This window comes from Eptatretus burgeri, chromosome 14, assembly GCF_056783735.1.
Source record: "Eptatretus burgeri isolate ZD-2024b chromosome 14, Ebu_testis_v1, whole genome shotgun sequence".
Classification (NCBI taxonomy): domain Eukaryota; kingdom Metazoa; phylum Chordata; class Myxini; order Myxiniformes; family Myxinidae; genus Eptatretus; species Eptatretus burgeri.
The window spans coordinates 24,173,989-24,189,783 of NC_140974.1; the positions used below are offsets into that span (position 1 = coordinate 24,173,989).

The 15,795-nt window shown below is 43.0% G+C and overlaps 1 protein-coding gene across 8 annotated transcripts in view; it reads right to left on the minus strand.

Annotated features, from left to right (window-relative positions):
- Positions 1-15,795, minus strand: part of LOC147012795 (uncharacterized) — a 104,769-nt gene that overhangs the window by 18,152 nt on the left and 70,822 nt on the right. For 7 of the 8 annotated variants that reach the window (XM_085853991.1, XM_085853992.1, XM_085853987.1 and 4 more), the window contains one exon: positions 5,587-5,836. In XM_085853991.1, the coding sequence (XP_085710117.1) occupies positions 5,587-5,836 (250 nt within the window). The remainder of the gene's footprint in view (positions 1-5,586; positions 5,837-15,795) is intronic. The other variant, XM_085853988.1, reaches the window with a different exon arrangement.

Below are 15,795 nucleotides of genomic sequence, written 5' to 3' on the forward strand. Positions count from 1 at the left end.
GAAGCCCTGCGCTGAACCCTCTCTGGAATCTATGTCCTTCCGGAACTGTGGTGACCAGAACTGTACACAATATTCTAAATGTGGCCTTCACTAAATTCCTGTACAATGATAACATCACCTCTTTTGATCTATAATTGACCCCCCTCCGAATACAACCTAAAACCTTCTTTGCTTTACCTATAACTGCCTGGCACTGTGCTGCCTGTTTACCTCCCGTATCTATTACCACCCCCAGATCCTTCTTCTGTGTGACATGCTCCAAAATGACCCCTTGCATCCTGTCATCTCTATTTTCATTGTTCTTTCCCATCCCCAACACCTTACACTTGCTCAGGTTAAACTCCATCTGCCAATCTTTTGCCCAATCTATACAAGTATCAATACTTTCCTGTATCTGATCACCACCCCCTCTGCTATTCACCTTACCTCCAAGCTTTGTGTCATCTGCAAATTTGGAAAGTTTACTCTTTACCCCATTATCCAAATCGTTGATGTAAATAGTGAATAGTAATGGTCTGCTGATCAGTACTGATCCCAGAGGTACCCGTGACTTACATCCTCCCAGCAAGACATCCTCCCACTCACAGCCACTCCACAAGCCTTCACTTTGGCCAACAACCTCCGATGTGGTACCTTATCAAATGCCTTCTTAACGTCTCAAGATACTATGTCCACTGCCTTTCCCTCATCCACCCAATCAGACACTGCTTCATCGAACTCTAAAAGATTTGTTAAACAGGAACGACCTTTGGTAAACCCATGCTGACTACCTTTAATTAGTTTGTATTTGTTTAAATGGTTCCGCATCTGGTCCTTAATTAATGTCTCCAAAATCTTCCCCACAACTGAAAAACTAACAGGTCTGTAGTTTCTCAATTCTTCTCTGGATCCTTTCTTTAATAATGGTGTTACATTTGCTGCTCTCCAATCCTCCGGAACCTGTCCTGACTCCAAGGAACTTTTGAAACCATCCGTTACCATCTCACTTACCTGCTCAGCCACCTCCATCAATACTCTCGGTTGCATATTATCTGCGCTGGAGCCTTATCTACTCTTAGATTACCGAGCTGTTCCTTTACTTCCTCCACTCCAACCTGGATCTTCTGTAAAAGCCCTGCCTCACCTCCTCGATCGATACTCTCAGGTGTTGGAAATTCTCCTGACTGTTCTTGTGCAAAAGTTGAAGAAAAATACCTGTTTAATAAGCCTGCCATCTCACTTTCATCACTAACCACTCTCCCAGTGCTATTCCTCAATGGGCCCACACTGATCCGAACCTGTTCTTTTCCCCTGATATACTTAAAGAAAGCCTTGCTATTATATTTAATATTCTTAGCCATGTCCGTCTCATACTCTCTTTTGGCTTGTCGAGTTAATTTCTTAACTTGCCTCTGTTTACTCCGATAGTGACATAAATCTAACCCCAGTCCTGTTGTTTTATACCTCATAAATGCCTTCCGCTTCACCGTAATAGCATTCTTTATCCCACTGCTCAACCACCCTAGTCTCTTTCTGTTTCTGGTTTAACACCTCATTGGAATGTACTTACTCTGCACTCTACACATTTGGTCCTTAAAGGTTTCCCATTTTTCTGATGCTGATTGTCCTGTTGTTAGAGTCTCTCAATCTACATCACCCAATTCTCTCCTCATACCCTCAAAGTTTGCCTTCCTGAAATCAAGTAGCCTTACCCTACTATCCTGAACTCTAACCCTTAACAGAATCTTTGCACACACAATGTTATGGTCACTTGCTCCTTAATGCTCCCTGACCTCCACCTCCTCCACCACATTAGGATCGTTACTTAAAAGGAGGTCAAACACTGCACTCCCCCTCATGGGCTTATCTACAAACTGGGTTAAAAAAACAATACTGGACTAAAACTAGGAAATCCTCATCTGCTCTGCCTTTTCCCTGTTCCTGGACCAAATCTATCCCTGGCAAGTCAAAATCCCCCACAATCAATACTCTTCCCTCACCACATGCCCTTTGAATTCTTCATGTACTCCTCCTTCCTCCTCTTCCTTCCCATCAGGAGCCCCATAAAAGCATCCTACCAGTATCTTACTGTTTTTACAATCTGTATCTCTAATCTCTACCCACACAGAATCCTCAACATGTATTCCTTCCTTAATGTCACCCCTTTCTCTTGATGCAATGCTGTCCTTTACCCAGATTGATACTCCTCCTCCTTTTCTCTTCTTCCGATCACACCGATACACCTTGTAGCATTCTAATCCTGTCCTCCAGTTACTCTCGTCCTTACACCATGTTTCACTCACTGCACCTATACCGTACTCCTCACTATCTACTTTGGCTTCAAGCTCTTCCATCTTATTAATTAAACTTCTGGCATTGGTAAGGAATATATTTAACTTTTCCCTTCCTGAAATTCTATTTTCCTGCCTGGCCTTACTCATCCCAATTACATCATCCGTTCCTTCCTTCCCCACCCTCTGCTAACCGAAAAAGCCTGAATTCCTTCCTCAATTCCCACTGCAAACCTTGCTGCCCCCTTTCTATTTAACATACGGCCATCATTCCAGAAACACTCCCTTTGTCCCCAAAATGATTCCCACTGCTTCTTCAATGTAAAACCTTCCTCCCTACACCATTCTTCCAGCCATTGGTTGACGTCTATTGCGCTGCTCATAATTTCTATATCGTTTCCTAATCTTAGAAGAATCACAGAAAACATGACATCACAACCCTTTGCTTTCAGCCACTTACCCAATATCCTGTATCTATTTTTCAAAACATCTGAGTGAACTTTCCCTACATCATTCGCACCTCGGTGTACCACAACCACCTTCTTCCTGCCGTGACCCGATACAATATCGTTTACCCTTCCTTCAATGTCCCGAACTCCTACTCCTTCAAAACTACGCACAATTCTATGTCTACGATCCTTCCTGCAGAATGAACAATCTACATATTTAATTGTCTCATCAACCACAAAAACTGTCTCCAATACATCATGTCTAGCAATTTCTATTTTGGCACCTACACCACTGTCTGCACCCATTGCACCTCCACCACTGCATGCACCCGCTGCACCTCCACCACTGCCTGCACCCGCTGCACATCCACCACTGCCTTCACCTCCACCACTGCCTGCACCTCCGCCACTGCCTGCACCTGCTGCACCAAGCTGATATACATATATATATACAGTGCCTATAAAAAGTCTACACCCCCTTTCACATTTTTCACCTTTTGTTGCCTTATTATAGCCTTTAATTAAATTGCATTGAATCACACTTTTCCCACCTTTATTTACACATCATAACCCACAATTTCCAAGTGAAAAACAAATTCCACAAACTTCAGAAAATTAATCAAAAATACAACACTGGGATATCTTTGTTGGATGAGTGTCCACCCCCTTTAGAATTGTCAATCAGCTCAGATGCAACCAATCACCTTCAAAATGACACACCAAGTTAATTGGCCTCCACCTGTGTTAAATTGTAATTATTATGATTATTTCAGAACAAAAATCAGCTGTTCCTGTTTCGTCTCCTGGGTAGTGCATTTCACAGCAAAGACTCAACCATGAGCACCAAGGAGTTTTCAAAAGACCTCAGGGATAAAGTTGTGGAAAGGCACAGATTATGGGATGGGTACAAAAAATATTTTATATCCCTTCAATATATCTTGAAGCACAGTCAAGACAATCACGAAGAAGTGGAAGATGTATGGTACCACCAAGACCCTGCCAAGATCAGGCCGTCCCTCCAAACTAGATGACCAAGCGAGGAGGAGACTGATCAGTAAGGCCACCAAGAGGCCCATGGAAAGAGCTACAGGTCTTTATGGCAAACACTGGTCACTGTGTGCATGTGACAAGAACATCCCAAGCACTCCACAAGTCTGGCCTGCACAGTAAAGAGGCAAGGGAGCCATTACTCAAAAAGCTCACCGTGAGTCCCATTTGAGGTATGCATAAAACCACTTCAGATATTTTGAAGACATGTGGCAAAAAGTTTTGTGGTCTGACAAAACCAAGATGGAACTTTTTGGCCGAAATGCAAAATGTTACGTTTGGCGCAAACCCAATGCAGCATGTCACCCAAAGAACACCATCCCTACTGTGAAGCATGGTGATGGCAGCATTATGTTATGGGGATGTTTGTCATAAGCAGGGACTGGGGCACTTGTCAGGATAGAAGGAAAATGGATGGAGCAAAATACAGAAAAATCCTGGAGGAAAACCTGCTGCCATCTGCAAGAAGGCTGAAATTGGGACGGAAGTTCACCTTTCAGCATGACAATGACTTGAAGCACACAGTCAAAGCTACACTGGAGTGGCTAAAGAACAAAAAGATAAATGCCCTTGAGTGGCCCAGTTAGAACACCGACTTAAATTAAATCCAATCGAAAATCTGTGGCATGACTTGAAGATTGCTATCCATCAACGCTCGCCACGCAACTTCACTGAGCTTCAACAGTTTTGTAGAGAAGAATGGGCAAATATTGCCCAATCAAGGTGTGCAAAGTTGGTAGAGACCCATCCCAACAGACTCACAGCTATAATTTCTGTCAAAGGTGCTTCAACCAAGTATTAACTCATGGGGGTGAACACTCATCCAACTAAGATGTTCTTGGTTTGTATTTTTAATTAATTTTCTGAAATTTGTGGAATTTGTTTTTCACTTGGAAATTGTGGGTTATGATGTGTTAATAAAGTTGGAAAAAGTGCGATTCAATGCAATTCAATTACAGGCTATAATAAGGCAACAAAAGGTGAAAAATGTGAAAGGGGGTGTAGAATTTTGAGAGGAAATGTATTTATGTGTGTGCCTGGTGTTGGCTTAATGATTAGGGTGGTGGGCATGGGATTCTCGGATCTCAAGTTCAAATCCCACTCGGCTGTTGAATTAATACCAGGTGGGGTTGACTCTGCCTGTCATCCTTCCAATGTTGGCAAAATCAGTGCCGGCATGCTGGTATACTGTGTCGGAGTGGCGACCCATCCAGCATTGTGCCCAAGAGCCAAGGAGACTGCTTAGGCAGCACCAATGCTCTGCACAGAGTATGGTCCCAATGGATGGATGTATTTATTTATTTATATTTGTTTGTTTGTTTGTTTTTTTAATATAAATATATCGTTCAGCTTCACAGCACAGCCAACCAATTGATCGAACAAAGTCTGAATGAACTCTACTCCTCAAAATTTTAACAAACAGGAAAGAGAGTCCTTCTCAGGCGACGTTTCGCTTACAGTCCCCGAGCCTTCTCAAGGCAAGAGTTGGCTTCAGAAGGCTTGCGGACTCTTGGCTTAACAAGGTTTGCGGATTACAAGCAAAATGTCACCTGAGGAGGACTCTCCTGTTTTTGAAAAAAAAAATGGGGAGTAGAGTTTACTTTGACTTTGTTGGATCGATTGGTTGGCTGTGCTGTGGAGCTGAACTGATCTATTGTCCCAACTGCATCAATTTAATGTATGTGCATATATATATATATATATATATATATATATATATATATATATATATATATATATATATATATATATATATATACATATACATACATATACATATACACACACACACACACACACACACACACACACACACACACCTGAGGTAAGTTCACAAAAGAAGCATATACCATGGCCGAGGTCCAGTATCCTGCTGATCCATCTGGCTGTAGGAGTTCCCAGTCTGAGCCTGTGGCCTTGTTTGATGCTCCTGGATGAAGATTTTGGTCAGGTGACACTCTGTTCGGTGTGTTTTCACCAATGTTCCTTGACATGCTACTTTCACTGCGCGTTCTCCTGCGAAGCAGTGGCCTCATAGCCAGAGACGGGATGTCCCTTGGTGCCTTTTTACTAAGAAAACACACAACAATAGTATTGTACAATAGTATATGTCCATTACGATCTGTTATCTGTCCAAACATATCTGTCCAACACCAGTTGCTCTTTGAAGACAAACCTTGACAATGCCAAGGACCTCCTCCGAACTAATGGAGAATAATTTTCCATCTGAAACAAATAACGACACATCGCAGAGATGACCGAGCTTCAATGAAATGAGTTGACCAGTGTTAAACTGTCGTTTTATTTGTGACAAATTGCTTTAGCATTTATCAAAATTATATTTGGCTCCTGCAATAAACACTCCAAAATGCCTCAAATTACCACGAAGTGTATTGATCACTTACAGAAGTAACATTTCACACTTTTTACTCGCAATACTGTGGCTGTCTGTCGATGATACCTCGGGTGTTCAAATTCATAATAGTCACAATAATCCAAGAAATGCCAACTTATTATGGGCCTATCACTTCTCCATCGCCAACAGGTCGGTGTTCTCTTTGTCTTCATCGGTCTCCTTTCTGATCCTGCACCCTCTTTCCTCTCCATGCTCTGTCCCCCCCAATTATCTACATTGGGAGCATGTGGTCCACTAGCAACCCCCTTCCAGTAAAGCTCCCAAAATACAGAATCACTGTTCACCTCCGCTCATTTCTTCCTCCCCCCCCCCTTCCCTCTACATCTTCAAGACAGCTGTTCACCGCCATCTCAGGTCATCCCCAATCCAAAACCATGATATTTTCTACATCCGTTAAATCACCCTTACCCACTGCTCCGCCATACCCACATTTTGTTTCTGTATCCATCTTGTCCACCCTTTGCATTCTCCCCAACCTGTCATCGTTACCCCCCATCACTTGTTTGTCCATTTCCGTTTGTTTTCTCAGTTGGTCCTGCTGTTGGCAGTTCCCCCTTCTCTTTCAGCTGTTCCTTTTGTTATGTTGCCTCCTGATCCGTTCTGTGTTCTCGCTCTTCTACGAGCCTGGACTCGGAATCCAAAACAAAAAAGCTTTTAAATTTTCAATATTTATCTATATTTTGTTCCCAATTCTTATATACTCAGGCCAAGTTTTCCCTGGACAACCCCACAAGAGTGTGGGAATAATTATGGTCGCTGAAGAAGAAAAAGAAAAAGAAAAAGAAAAAGAAAAAGAAAAAGAAAAAGAAAAAGAAAAAGAAAAAGAAAAAGAAAAAGAAAAAGAAAAAGAAAAAGAAAAAGAAAAAGAAAAAGAAAAAGAAGAAGAAGAAGAAGAAGAAGAAGAAGAAGAAGAAGAAGAAGAAGAAGAAGAAGAAGAAGAAGAAGAAGAAGAAGAAGAAGAAGAAGAAGAAGAAGAAGTTTCCAATTATAATACTTAAATATTGGGGGAAAAAAGGGTTGGCATTTCTTGGACTATTGCGAGTTTGCCGTTTGTAGATCTTTAACCTCCGCCATCGAATATGGACGGAGGTTACTGTTTTCACCCCTGTCTGTTTGTTACTTACGAAATCGAAAGATTTCGTAAGTATATTGATGGCTTCCGTTTCTGTTTGTTTGTTTGTTTGTTTGTTAGTTTGTTAGTTTGTTAGTTTGTTTGTTTGTTTGTAGGCACAATAACTCGAGAACAGAAGAAGCTACCAACGTCAAAATACACCACGTGATTCAGGAGGGTGATGGCTAGTGCTGATTAGATTTTGGTCAAAATCGGTCAAAGGTCAAGGTCACAGTGAGGTCAAACATCCAAAAAATGATAACTCGAGAACAGAAGAAGCTACCAACGTCAAAATACACCACGTGATTCAGGAGGGTGATGGCTAGTGCTGATTAGATTTTGGTCAAAATCGGTCAAAGGTCAAGGTCACAGTGAGGTCAAACATCCAAAAAATGATAACTCGAGAACAGAAGAAGCTACCAACGTCAAAATACACCACGTGATTCAGGAGGGTGATGGCTAGTGCTGATTAGATTTTGGTCAAAATCGGTCAAAGGTCAAGGTCACAGTGAGGTCAAACATCCAAAAAATGATAACTCGAGAACAGAAGAAGCTACCAACGTCAAAATACACCACGTGATTCAGGAGGGTGATGGCTAGTGCTGATTAGATTTTGGTCAAAATCGGTCAAAGGTCAAGGTCACAGTGAGGTCAAACATCCAAAAAATGATAACTCGAGAATGGAAGAAGCTACCAATGTCAAATTACACCACATGATTCAGGAGGGTGATGGTTAGCGCTGATTAGATTTTGGTCAAAATCGGTCAAAGATCAAGGTCACAGTGAGGTCCGGATCCAAAACATTCGATTTTTGATGGTTTGGTACAGAATCATCGTAGAAACTTCTCGTTTGTGTCGCGACCTTCTCAAGAGACAGCTTTTATTAGACAAGGTCTTATTGGGTTTTGGAGCGGCGAGAGGTCTCCTTCGGGGCTCCCTGCTGACGTTCTCAAAGTTAAGTTTGCGGTTGTTATTTGTCCCGATATAACTGTTTAATTTTCTCACCTACATGTTACTGTGTGTTCCTAGTTCGGTTTTGTTTCAAAAATCGTGCTATTTTGCGAGTATTTTTTCGACGTTCTTACCTGGTGTTTGAGGCCTAGGCCTAGGCTTGAGGCCTACCGGTTCCACTCGGTGTTCGATCGTTTTTTTTGTTTGTTTGTTTGTTTTTTCTCCCCATTATCTTCAATTTTCATCGTCCCCACTTTCCAAACATCCCCCATTCTCCCAACTAATCTCTTTCTTATCTCAAAAAAAAAAATAATAATAAAAAATATATATACCCAACAACAACAACAACACGCTCACCTTCTCCCGATTCTGCTTCTTCTTCTTCCTCTTAACTTCCTCCTCGTCTTCTTCCTCGATTTTTTTCTACACTTCCATGACCTAATCTGTTGAACTCTCTCATACATTAATATTAACAACAAAAATGATCTTATAATGCTTCATCTTCCTCTCTCACACATGTGGTACTCTTTACTGTTTCACAATGCACTACTCTTCTGCTATTTTAACAGACTACTCTCATTTCGACCTCTCCTTCATTCCTTGCCTATAAAATCCAACTATTACAGCGCTTCTTCTCTCCATTCTCTGAATTCGCCTTCATTGCATCCATCAAGAATTGTGTTAAATCGCATCTCTGACCTAAAACTTTTAAAAACCACAGTTTGCCATGGATGTTCGCTTTCCATCAACCATCCTTTTTTTCCAACTTCAGTGCCAACTCACCCCCCTCACCCCTCACTCTCACTCTCAAAGCAACCATCCCACTCTTCTCCCTCCAAGCCTCCCTCTCACCTCTCTCAAAAATTCCACCCTCACCTTTCTCCCACCTTTGATCGCCCTCACTCATCCTTCTCAAAGTTGCCCCCCTCTCTCGTCCACCGAGGTGCCTCGCGCCACTGCTCTCTCAGCTCCATCACTTCACTCCACCTCCTCAAATCCTCAACTGCCTTCTTCCTTGTCTCTTGTCCCCCCTCTCCCCCAGAACCACAGAACCTTTTCTCCTCCTCATTCGGCCCCCTCCCCTCGCTATTCTGCAATACCCCACACTCTTTCAACAACCCTCCTTACCTCCCCCCCTCGTCCCTTGTCCTACCCTCCCCCTCCCCCTCCACCTCCTGCACCCAAAGCCTCCTCCCCTACCTCTTCATTAAAAGTGTGGACCTCAAATATCCGGGGCCTTCGCTCAAACCTTTCAGTTCTTTCCATACAGGTTGCCACTGACAAACCAGACATTATCTGCCTAACATAAACTTTCCTCTCCCAAGACGTGTCTGACTCCCAAGTATCTCTCCCTGGTTACTCCCTCTTACGGTATGACAGACCTGAGCCTCGTCCTGGTGGAGGTGTTGCTCTCTTCATCAAAGACTCTATTCCTCACTCTCCATGCACTGCTCTCACTCCCCCACACCTCCAGGAATACCTCTGGCTTCGGCTTCCCCTCCACTCCCACCTCATGTTTATATGTGTACTGTACCGTCCACCAAACAGTGATGACTCCATCTACACCTCACTATCCGAAAACTTGGACCATCTTCTATCTTCTCATCCAAACTCTCTCTTGCTCTTATGTGGTGACTTCAATTGTCATCACGCCAGTTGGCTAGGTGTGGGTACCTCTCTCACATGTCATGGCACCTCAGCAAAAGCTTTCTGCGACTCATTGGGACTGAGTCATTGGTCAACTTCCTGACCCGGATCTCAACCAATGGTACTCCATCTCTTCTGGATCTGATTTTGACAAATTTCCCTGACAATATCTGCTGCTCTTCCACTGCTCCAATCGGTTCTTCTGACCACGTCCTTGTCAAAGTGGACATCTCTCTGGCTGTTATCAGAGAACAACCTCACCGCCGTCGAGTCTGGCATTTCACTCAAGCCGACTGGCAGGGTCTCCGAGCAGCCATCAAACTTACAGACTGGTCTCCTATCACTACTTTCTCAAACATCAACTCATCCTGGGAATTCTTTCAAAGAAACTTGCTCTCCCTCATGCACAGATTTATCCCCTCTCGTGTTCAGTTGTCTTACCCTTCCTCCCGCACTTGGTTTACTGAAGCTTGTGGCGAGGCAGTTGTCGTGAAACAACTTGCCTTTGCCTCATGGAAAGCAAACCCAACTGGGGGTAATCTCAGTTCTTTCCACAAAGCTCGGAACAAGTGTGTATCTACCCTCATGAGGCCAGAAAACAACATCTTTCTCATCTCAAGTCTGAACTCTCAAACCTCTCTCCCTCCTCAAAATCCTGGTGGCGTTTAATCAAATCTGTTTCTGGTGTATGTTCCCCCTCCATCCCCTCCCTTACCTCAAATGGCCGCACTGCTGATTCCACACGTGATAAAGCTGAATGTCTAAACTCGGTGTTTGCAGCTAAATCTTGTGTCCTAAACCCATCACTATCTCTACCCACTTTACCCAGTCGGACCCAACTGTCCCTGGACTCTGTATCCTTTTCTCCTGACAAGGTGGAGAGCTTGCTTTCAAACCTCGAGTCAGATTCTGCAACCGGTCCAGACGGCATCAGCCCACGTGTCCTCAAAGCCTGCTCTTCTGCTCTTGCTCACCCTCTCTCTGTTCTATTCACCCTCTCATTTGCCCAAGGTCATCTGCCATCTGCTTGGAAATCTGCAAACATCACTGCCCTGCATAAAAAAGGTGCAAAAACAGATCCCTGTAACTACAGACCAATCAGCCTTCTCCCAATCATCAGCAAGGTTATGGAATCCATTATCACTTCAGACATGAAATCCTTCCTCTTCTCCAATGGCTTGATTTCCAATCATCAATTTGGTTTCAGACCAGGTCACTCTACCCTGGATATGCTGCTTCTTCTCTCCCATCAATGGATGGAGGTCCTCAATGCCAGACAGGAAATCCGAGCCGTATCCCTGGACATATCACGTGCTTTTGACACAGTCTGGCACCCTGCACTACTCACCAAACTCTCTTCCCATGGTATTCAAGGTCATCTCCACTCATGGCTCGCAGACTTCCTCTCCTGTCGCAGTCAACGTGTGGCCCTAAATGGAGTTCTTTCATCCCCTCTTCCTGTGCAGGCTGGAGTTCCTCAAGGTAGTGTTCTGGGCCCTGTTGTTTTTCTGGTTTTCATCAATGATCTCTTGGACTCTCAGGATAATCCTCTATTTCTCTTTGCCGACGACTCCACCCTCTGCCGTACCATCTGTCATCCCCCAGACCGGCAAGCAGCAGCTTCTTCGCTCACTGCAGATCTGGATAAAATCACAAACTGGTCCAACACGTGGAACATGTCTTTCAATCAAGACAAATCTCACACTCTCACTATGTCTCTTCGAAAGGACCGTTTAGAAAACCCCCCCATCCACTTTCTCAACAATCCTCTGGAAGAAGTCTTTTCTTTCAAGCTTCTAGGTCTCACTATCTGCCATGACCTTTCCTGGGAAAGTCACATTTCCAACCTCGCCTCAAAAGCCAGTCGCCGACTGGGAATCCTCCGTCGTGCAAAGTCCTTCCTCGGCCCTCTTGAGCTCCTGACCACTTACAAAGCTTTTGTCCGTAGCCTGATGGAGTACTGCTCTCCCCTCTGGGCTGGTGCTCCTGCCTCCCACCTTTCTCGGCTTCACGCTGTCGAAACCAGGGCATTTAAGATCATCGGCATCTCCCGCAATGAAACTGAGTCTTTGGGCCTCTCACTCAATCACCGCAGGTTGGTCGGTGGTCTTTCTGTCTTCTACCGACCCTCTCCAGCCTTGCCCCCCCTGCTCTCTCTGCGATTTGTCCCCACCACATTTCCACAGGGCGCTCAAGGTCCGCCAACAACCCCCTTCTGGTAAAACTACCAAACTCACGAATCACTGCTCATCTTCACTCTTTCATTCCTCTTTTTTCCCGCCTTTGGAATAAACTTCCTCACTCTATTCTTTCCCATTCTTCCCTCCAGGCTTTCAAAACAGCTGTTCACCACCACCTCTTATCATCCCTCATACAAATCCTCGATCTTTTCTACCCCCGATAATCCACCCAAGCCCACTTCCTTCAATTCCCCTGCTTTCCTTCCTGAAAATCCTTGTAATGTCCATCTTCTCTTCGCCATGTTCCCCGTCCCATCCCCATTACACAGTTCACCTAATGTGTCTGTTCCCCACTGTTTTGTCCCTTCCACTCCCGCCCCTCTTGTCTCATGCCTCCTTGCTGGGAGTTGTGTGTTAGCTCTCATACGAGCATCGACCAAGGTATACAAAAAAAATTAAAAAAAATAAAAAGGTCAGAGGTCAAGTTGACGATTTCGTAAGTACCAATCTATACCTGCTTGTTAGTTTGTTTGTTTGTTTGTTTGTTTGTAGGTACGATAACTCGAGAACGGAAGAAGCTACCAATGTCAAATTACACCACGTGATTCAGGACGGTGATGGCTAGTGCTGATTAGATTTTGGTCAAAATAGGTCAAAGGTCAAGGTCACAGTGAGGTCAAACATCCAAAACATTCGATTTTTGATGGTTTGGTACAGAATCATCGTAGAAACTTCTGGTTTGTGTCGCTACCTTCTCAAGAAACAGCTTTTATTCGACAAGGTCAGAGGTCAAGTTGACGATTTTGGAAGTACCAGTCTATGACTGCTTGTTTGTTTGTTTGTAGGCACGATAACTCGAGAACGGAAGAAGCTACCAATGTCAAATTACACCACGTGATTCAGGAGGGTGATGGCTAGTGCTGATTAGATTTTGCTCAAAATCGGTCAAAGGTAAAGGTCACAGTGAGGTCAAATATTCGATTTTTCATGGTTTGGTACAGATAACTCGAGAACGGAAGAAGCTACCAATGTCAGATTACACCACGTGATTCAGGAGGGTGATGGCTAGTGCTGATTAGATTTTGGTCACAATCGGTCAAAGGTCAAGGTCACAGTGAGGTCAAACATCCAAAACATTCGATTTTTGATGGTTTGGTACAGAATCATCGTAGAAACTTCTGGTTTGCGTCGCTACCTTCTCTTGAGACAGCTTTTATTCGACAAGGTCAGAGGTCAAGTTGATGATTTCGTAAGTACCAGTCTATGACTGCTTGTTACTTATGAAATCTAAAGATTTCGTAAGTATATTGATGATTTCCATTTCTGTTTGTTTGTTTGTTTGTTTGTTTGTAGGCACAATAACTCGAGAACGGAAGAAGCTACCAATGTCAAATTACACCACGTGATTCAGGAGGGTGATGGTTAGTGCTGATTAGATTTTGGTCAAAATCGGTCAACGGTCAAGGTCACAGTGAGGTCAAACATTCGATTTTTGATGGTTTGGAACAGAATCATCATAGAAACTTCTGGTTTGCATCGCTACCTTCTCTAGAGACAGCTTTTATTAGACAGTCAGAGGTCAAGTTGACGATTTCAAAAGTACCTGTCTATGACTGCTTGTTTGTTTGTTTGTTTGTTTGTAGGCACGATAACTCGAGAACGGAAGAAGCTATCAATGTCAAATTTCACCACGTGATTCAGGAGGGTGATGGCTAGTGCTGATTAGATTTTGCTCAAAATCGGTCAAAGGTCAAGGTCTCAGTGAGGTCAAACATTCGATTTTTGATGGTTTGGTACAGATAACTCGAGAACAGAAGAAGCTACCAATGTCAAATTACACCACGTGATTCACGAGGGTGATGGCTAGTGCTGATTAGATTTTGGTCAAAATCGGTCAAAGGTCAAGGTCACAGTGAGGTCAAACATCCAAAACATTCGATTTTTGATGGTTTGGTACAGAATCATCATAGAAACTTCTGGTTTGCATCGCTACCTTCTCAAGAGACAGCTTTTATTCGACAAGGTCAGAGGTCAAGTTGACGTTTTCGTAAGTACCAGTCTATGACTGCTTATGTGTTTGTTTGTTTGTGAACAGTATTACGGAAAATCTCCTGGACGGATTTCGATGAAACTTGGTGGGGGAATTAGGTATGGTCCAAAGATCATGCCATTAAATTTTGGACTTGGTCCAAAGTCCAATATGGCCGCTATGGCGGCCATTTTGAAAAAATATTTGAATTTTTGTTTTTGAATTCTACATGTTTTAAGTGATTTCCAACCAAAAAAAAAAATTTGTTAGATTAAAAAAAACATAAAATTTTGCAACTTTTTTTCAAAAAAATTTCAATTTTATTTTAAAAATATTTGAATTTTTTTTTTTTGCATTTCTACATGTTTTAAGTGATTTCCAACCCCCCCCCCCAAAAAAAAATTGTTAGAGAAAAAACAAACAAATTTTGCAACTTTTTTTTCAAAAAAATTTCGATTTTTTTTTTTTGGTATTTATACATGCGCGTCGATCTAGTTTAGTTTATTCAATTGTGGGTCAGTAGAGCCTGATCCGTTTTGACCTACAATGAATGGGATATCAGGTTCACTTAAGTGACCCAGCAGTATTGGCGGCGGAGGTTTTGCACTCTACCGAGTGCTCCCCCTCTAGTTTTGAATGTCCTTAATATGAATATTGATTGGGCCAGCTGCTTTAGCTCAACCTAATGTGAAAAAATGGCCTTGGCCAGAAAAATGACCATGGGCTCAATATCAGTTTCAACCCATTAAATTGAGTATCCTAATAAAAAAAGGCCGTGCAAAAAATTCAGTGAACAGTTTTGTTGTTTTGCAATAGATAAAATACACACATGGTTGGGATGGTTAACAAAAAAAAATGTTTCCATTTATATATTTTCAAATAGAAGAAAAATAGAATAAAAGCAAATGCAGCATTTCATTTCTTATGGAAAAAAAACCAACACAAACTTACAAACTGATCATATAAACACACACACACACACACACACACACACACACACACACACACACACACACACACACACACACAAATAAAAACACCAATATGCATATTGGTCATTGCACACCAACTCGACCAGAAAAGGTGCATTTTGTTGCATAACCCTTTCAAATTTCGCGAGAACAAAATCACCTGGGGGAGTTTCAGTCATGTTTCGTTAAAAAAAATGCCGAGTCATTCTTTTTTTTTTTTACTTCCGCCACTGAAGGGGAAGGGGGTTATGTTTTCACCCCTTTCTGTGTTTGTTACTTGGAAAAATGAAGATTTTTCAAGTATATTGGTCAGTCAATTTTGTTATTCTATCTGTCTGTTTGTCTGTCACTTTCTGACCTGAGGTCACAATTTTAAACCGATCGTCACGAAACTTCACCACATGGTAGAGTTTGTCCAAAGGAAGAAGCCTATTATTATTGAGGTCAAAAGGTCAACATAGGCCAAAGGTCAACAACTTTGGTCAGGTCAGGTCAGGTATGGGAGCACGCACCGGAGCAGCGGACTTTCCGCGGGTACTCCAAGGGGCTTCCATCTGGCCATCCCCCAGACAGATGCCTGGCCCATCCCCATCTCCTTGAGATGCTGATCAACCTGCTGCAACAATGAGGCACGTGGTCGGCCCATTGGCCTCCTCCACTCACAAGGCTCCCTCACTGAGAGAATCTGGTGAGCAGGATCAGCGTCAGGAAAATGAGCCACATG